The sequence below is a fragment of the Elephas maximus genome, chromosome 4, assembly GCF_024166365.1.
Source record: "Elephas maximus indicus isolate mEleMax1 chromosome 4, mEleMax1 primary haplotype, whole genome shotgun sequence".
Classification (NCBI taxonomy): domain Eukaryota; kingdom Metazoa; phylum Chordata; class Mammalia; order Proboscidea; family Elephantidae; genus Elephas; species Elephas maximus.
In genome coordinates, this window is record NC_064822.1 from 114,159,382 (window position 1) to 114,166,675 (window position 7,294).

A 7,294-nucleotide genomic window follows, 5' to 3' on the forward strand; every position below is an offset into this window, starting at 1 on the left:
ACAGCTGGCAATGTACTTCCAAAAAATCAGATGTTGAAAACTCTATGGAGCACAGATGTGCTCTGATACATATGGGGTTGTCATGAGTCTGAGTGATTTGAAGCAACTGGCTATATACACACAAAGGAATATTATTTGGTGATCAAAACAATGAAGTACTGGTACATGCCACAACACGAACGAAACTTGAAAACATTATGCTAAATGAAGGGAGCCAAATGACAAGATAATCTGCATAGGGAATCTAAAAAAATTGCTGGAACTCTTAGTGAGTTTACCAAGATTGTATTGCTTATTTTCACATGGAAAATAAGCATATGACAAGATGCTAAACATCCTTATACTTTATGGAAATGCAAATTAAAACCACAATGAAACGCTGCTACACAATTATTAAAATGGCTAAAATTTTAAAAAAATGAAAATATTAATTGTTGGCAAGGATGTGGAAAACTTCAACTTATTCTCTGAGAGAATGTAAAATTGTACAACAATTTTGGAAAAAGAGTTTGGAAATAGCTTAAAAATTAAACTTTTATACTTTCTTTATGAGGCTGTCATTATACTCTTAAGAATTTATTCAAGAGAAAAGTAAGCTTATATCCACATAAAGGCTTGTACATGAATGTTCACCTCAGCTTTATTTTTAGCAGCCCCAAATTGGAAGCTACTCAAATGTCCATTAACTGGTGAACTGATGAACAAATTTTGGTATATATATATATACATATGGGATGCTACAAACACAATGGAATACTACAAACGAACACAAAGGAATAAAGTAATGATACACAACACAAGATGAATAAATCTCAAAATAATTATACCTGGTGAAGGAAGTCAGACAACGAAAAATACATACTGTGTGATTCCATTTACATAAAACTCTAGAAAATGTAAACTAATGTGTAATAGGACAGAAAGCAGATCAGTGGTTGCATGGGGAGAGGTGGGTGAGGAGAGATGCGAAGGAGGAATTACAGAGGGGCATTAGGAAACTTTTGCAGTGATGGATGTGTTCACTATTTGATTGGAGTGATGGTTTCATGGATGTTTTCATGTGTTGATACTTATCTCATTTTATAATACATACCTCAGTAAAGCTGTGAAAAACAATAGACCTACTTGAAAGGATTAGAGAAACATCAGTGGGAAATTGAATCTTTATGCACATTGCACTGCTTTCAGAAATGAAGGTAAATGCAGGAATATTTTTGCGACAGTGGAACATCACAAGGGACTCAAGGCCTGCTAACAGCGAACAGTGAGGAAAATCAATCATTTGGAGTGCACACATTACAGAGAACACACAGAGTGTCATGGATTGAATTGTGTCCCCCAAAATATGTGTGTCAACATGGTTAGGCCATGATTCCCAGTATTGTGTGGGTGTTCTCCATTTTGATTGTAATTTTCCCATGTGCTCTAAATCCTAATCTCTGCCTGTGGCTAATGAGGCAAGATTAAATTATGTTAAAGAAGATTAGGGTGGAATTGTAACACTCTTACTATGGTCACATCCCTGATCCAATGTAAAGGGAGTTTCCATGGGGTGTGGCCTGCACTACCTTTTACCTTTTACCTTACAAGAGATAAAAGGAAGGAGAAGTGAGCAGAGAGTTGGGGACGTCATACAACCAAGAGATCAGCACCCAGAGCAGAGCAGGTCCTTTGGATCTGGTGTTCCTGTGTGGAGAAGCTCCTAGACCAAGGGGATATTGATGACAAGGACCTTCCTCCAGAACTTACAGAGAGAGAAAGCCTTCCTCTGGAGATGACACCCTGAATTCGGAATTTTAGCCTATTAGACTGTGAGAGAGAATAAACTTCTCTTTGGTAAAGTTACCTACTTGTGGTATTTCTGTTATAGCAGCACTAGATAGCTAAGACACAGAGCTTCACAAGACCTGTGAGGCACTGGATTTTTAAAATAGAGTCAAGGATATTTTTATAAATAATAAAAATGGGAAAATTTCAATTGGAATTTCCTGTTAGAATTGGCATTCATAGACCTAACAATCCCAGAGCAATAGTCGCCAGATTTCTGAACTAAGCTATAGTGATATTCCCTCCCTTGGATACAAAGCTTGGCTGGCTTAATATTTTTTAATGCAGATTCCCCATGATAGTCCTCTTTTGCCCCACAGGTTTCTCAGAGTAGCCAAATCAATGACTTTTGGCTCAACACATGGGTGAATTTCATTTTGGCATCTGATAAACAATTCAATTTTCAAATAGTCGTGAATTTGAGATCCCAGGTAAGATCTTTTCCAGCAGAAAAGACATCTGACTTTGAGAGGGGCAGGGATAGAAAAGCCAGAATCCTGACACTGAGGAGTCGTCTAGAGCTCAGGCCTCAATTTTTGTCCCTCGTTAGAGGCTAAGTTTTTTTTTTCCCCAGAATATCGTCCTCCTTCATTCTTTGTGGGTTAATGTTTAGTGGGCCTTGTCTTGATAACTAGGAGAATTATGATACCCATTGTCCTCATTTCTTCCCTCCAATAAAATTTTAACTTATTTTACTTTAAACTGTATTTGTAAAGGACTTTTGGCTCACTAACTTTCACCAAACCTTTCTTTTCCTTATTTCTATACATTAGTGCGTTAGCTTTTCTTTATTCCATTACATATTTTATTACATGTTTTTTAAAAGATATATTTTTACAGGATATAAACCAAAGCCAAACCTACTGCCACTGAGTCAATTCCAAATCATAGGGACCCTATAGAGTATAAGTAAACACAATAAGTTATTTCAATATGACACTGCAATTTTTAACATAATAAATCTTCATATCAAATAATGATATATTTTGGGTAATTTCATTTCATTATAAAATTATCTACCTATACTTGTTGAATATTGTTGTGGCATTTTCCTGATGTAAACATTGGGTGTTTTAAATGAAAATAAATTTTCTTTAGGTTTTCCTTGAGATAATCTTGGTAATTATGTGTGCAGTCCCACAGAAGCAGTGCCATGTCCTGTAGCAATCATAGACCCTGTAATCATACGAAGCAGGGTATGAACCCTGTCTCCAACACTTTATCTACCTATGAAACAAAAATTAACAATTAGCCCAGGGCTTTTTGGAAGATTATCCATTATAATATAAATATTATGTATATACATATGTTTATATATATTTATACGGAGGCCTGGTGGTGCAGTGGTTAAGAATTCAGCTGCTAACCAAAAGGTCAGCAGTCCTAATCTATCAGCCACTCCTTCGAAACCCTATGACGCAGTTCTATTCTGTTCTGTAGGGTCACTATGAGTTGAAATCAACTTGACGACAATGGGTACGGTATATATTTACATACACACATATATACATATATATATAAGTAAATCTATATAATTGATCAGGTTATGAATATTATGTTTGCCTAATTATCTCTCTGTAAATTACATGATAACTTTTTAATCTGTGTCATATCTAAACATAACTCAAATGTAGCCAGATAGTTAAATCTTGATTCAAAATTATTTAATAATATACAACATATTTTACCCAGTTGTTTCTTTTAGAATAAAGTTTTCAAGTAAAAAACTAGTTTTTTAACTTTTCTGCACTAAATTATGATTCTTCTTTATGGGGTGTTGTGACACTTTTTATTCAATATATTCAGAGGTAATGTGTTTAGCATCATTTATATGCTAGGTTTTAGGCAAACTCAAGTGTGCATAACAAATGCAGTTTTTGCCTTTATGGCAGATTTTAGATACGCAATATGAACAGGAAATTTTAGTGAGATTGGTGCTATAGAAGAAAAGGCTTAGGTCAAAACAGCAGGTAGGACAGAAGTTTCTCCAGACTTGGCTTGTGTGTTTGTGTGGTGGGTGATGAAGAAACAAAACAGCCGTAGGTGTGAGTGACATTGAAACTGAGACCTAAATGAAGAATAGAAGTAAATTGAAGAATGAGGGGGAAAGTATTTTTTACATTAAAAAACAAAACAAAACCCATTGCTGTTGAGTCGATTCCAACTCATAGCAACCCTGTAGGGCAGAGTAGAACTGCCCCAGATGCAAAATCCTGAAAATACCAGAAGAGTCACCAAAGGACAGCTATTAGGCCTTTACCCCAGAAAGATGGAAGATAGCTTATCCATAAGAAAATTTACTAAGTAGCTGTTTGAGTTCTTTTCTTTGAGGAAAATTAATGGACTTTTTGTGTTCTTCTATTCTCTAAGCCATTTATTTCATTAAAAAAATAAATATAACTTCCATTTGGACTTTCTTCTCAATTATCTTTTTCTTATTGTTGGCAGGTGCCGTGGAGTTGATTTCACCTTATAGGGATCACATGTGACAGAATTGAACTGCTCCATAGGATTTTTAGGAGGTAATCTTTATTTATTTATTTATTTATTAATCTTTAAGAGGTCTTTACAAATTGCTGGGTCTTCTGTGGAGCCTCTGGGTGGGTTAAAACCACCAGTCTCTCAGTTAACACCTGAGCGCTAAACCATTGTGCCACCAGGGCACCTACTAATTGTGTTATCAACTGCCATTGAGGCAATTCCTACTCCTATTGACCTTATTGGGTTTCTAAGGCTGTAAATCTTTATGGAGGTAGTTTGCTACATCTTTCTCCTGTGGAGCCACTGGTGGTTTTGAACCACTGACCTTTTGGTTAGCAGTGAATTGCTTCAAATCAATTGCCTTAGACAGCCATATATATTGTTGGTTTGGTTTCCCTGATTTTTTTAAACAGTAAGTTTCCATGATGTACAAAGAATTATTGCTTCATTTAGTTGTTTTGAGTTTGGGTGTTGTGTTTCGTTCCTAGGACTGACTTAACAAAGTACCATAAAATTGGATGCTTTAAACAATCAAAGTTTTTAAATAGTTTATCACTGTTCCGGGTTGTGGCAGTATAACTCCAATGTCTGCCTCCATTTTCCTTTTGCATCTATCTGGCTCCTTGTCTCTTCTCCTTTTCTTATATGGACATGGCTCAAATTGAATTAGGGCCCACCCTACTCCAGTAGGACTTAACCCAGCTAATTACATCTGCAAAGACCCTATTTCCAAATAAGGTCACATTTATGGGTACCAGTGGTTAGGTCTTCAACATAACTTTTTTGGGGACACAAACCTATAACAGATATTTATACTCTATTTGAGCAATTAGATATTTTTTCCAACCTTAATAACTTTATTTCCTCAACTGTAATTATTATTTTGACATTATGCTTTTAATTTCATGGCTTTTTTTGAAAAAAGGTTTTACTTATTTATTTTCTGTATAATCTCTGAATTTTTTAATTTTAAAATTTCTGCATTTTATGTTTCTATGTATATGTGTATGAATATTTAAATTCTATTCAAAACACATTTATTCAGACGTACATTTACTTTTCTTATATTTACTTTTATACTATATAATATATTACTTCTTAGTGGCAGGCTTTTAAAATTTTAGTCATACAGAATTATTAATGAGCGAAATAAATTCAGGGATATTAACGAATTTTTAGTCTCTGCTTGGGACTAGGTCTACCAACAACTAGGTACAGAAAGTTTTAATTTAATCAATTATTAAAGATTTCAGCAATTTTTAGATTGGAAGAGGTAATGAGCACTTTCAGTTTTTTTTTCCTGCATGTCACAGAAAAATCAAGGTAAGGTACTTCCTTTTTTGTTTTATATTTTTTACGTTTTGTTTCATTTTCAATTTTTGTTTCCTAGATTCAAAGTAAAATCAGGCTTACATTTACTAAAAAAATATTATCGTTTCTTCCGATTAAGGATATTCTCCTGACAGGGTTTGTTTGTGAAAGAAATAAAGGAGTATACAAGTGGTGGTGGGTGTTTTTTCTGGGTGCAATAAGTGCTTGAGAAGGTTAGCCTCAAGAGAACACAGATCAAGAAGAGACAAACAGATTTGGAACACCATGGTTTGTTCTTAGCTTGATATTTTATTCCTTGACTTGACCATCCTCTTACTTCTTTGTAACAAATGCAATTCTTTTGAAGGAGTCACTGAAGGCTTGTCTCACTTGTTTGTTTCTCAGAGTGTAAATGAATGGGTTCAACATGGGTGCAATGGATGTCATTAGCACTATCACACCTTTATTGCTACCCACTGATTGCTTTCCTGAAGGATTGATGTAGATAAAGATACAGCTGCCATAAGTGATGGAAACCACAATCATGTGGGAAGAACAGGTGGAAAAGGCCCTTTTTCTCTGATGGGCAGAGGGGAACCTTAGAATGGTCTTGACAATGTATATGTAGGACAGAACAACACATATAAGGGTCAGAATGAAAGTGAGCACAGCACAGACAATAACTAATTGCTCTATGAGCCATGTGTCAGAGCAGGAAATCTTCAGGATAGGAGGTGCATCACAGACGAAATAATCAATCACATTTGAGTCACAGAATTTCAAGTTTAGGAACAAAGTAAGTGGTGGGAATATGATCAATAAGCCAGCCATCCAACAGCAGAAGACAAGTGTCTTGCAGACCCTGCTGCTCATGATGGTCACGTAATGCAGTGGCTTGCCGATGGCCACGTAGCGGTCATAGGACATGATAGCCAGAAGGAAAAATTCTGTCACTCCAAAGACATCAATGAAAAATACTTGAATCACACAAATATTATAAGTAATTGATCTGTCACCTGTTGCTATGTTGTACAAATATCTAGGAATACAAGCAGATGTGAATGAAATTTCTAAAAAGGCAAAATTTTGTAGGAAAAAGTACATGGGTGTTTTGAGGTGGGAGTCCACTAAAGTGAGGGATATGATGGTCAGATTTCCACTTATACTCAACATATACGTGAGAAGTAGAAAAATAAAAATTGGAATCTGAAGTTTTGGGTCATCTGTCAGTCCCAGCAGGATAAAGGTTGTTATTGTGAGGTTTTTCATCACTGACTTCTAAATTTTATTCAATATTCGTGTCAGGTTTAGAGATATTTTAATTGAATAGAATGGTATCAAAGTCAGAGAGTGATAAAAAATGACTACTAGGGATGGCACACTTGTCTGACAATTTGTTGCATTGTGGTGGCTCGGGTGTTGCTATCATGCTTGTGGTTGCTATGCCACCAGTATTTCACATACCAGCAGGGTCACCCACGGTGGACAGGTTTCAGTGGAGCTTCCAGACTAAGATAGGCTAGGAAGAAAGACCTTGTGATTTACTTCAGAAAATTAGTCAATGAAAACCTTTGGATCACAACAGAATATTATCCAAATCACTTGTTGTTAAAAAAGGAGGGATCAATTGCTAGAGCAGGAATGAGGGCAGGGAGACCCTTGGTTAAATGGATTA

General features: G+C 35.6%; 1 protein-coding gene across 1 annotated transcript; it reads right to left on the minus strand.

Annotated features, from left to right (window-relative positions):
• Positions 1–5,952: 5,952 nt before the first annotated feature.
• On the minus strand, positions 5,953–6,888 carry LOC126075604 (olfactory receptor 6C2-like). The gene has a single exon (XM_049883441.1). The coding sequence runs from the start codon at positions 6,886–6,888 to the stop codon at positions 5,953–5,955; it is 936 nt and encodes a 311-aa protein (XP_049739398.1).
• Positions 6,889–7,294: the final 406 nt, after the last annotated feature.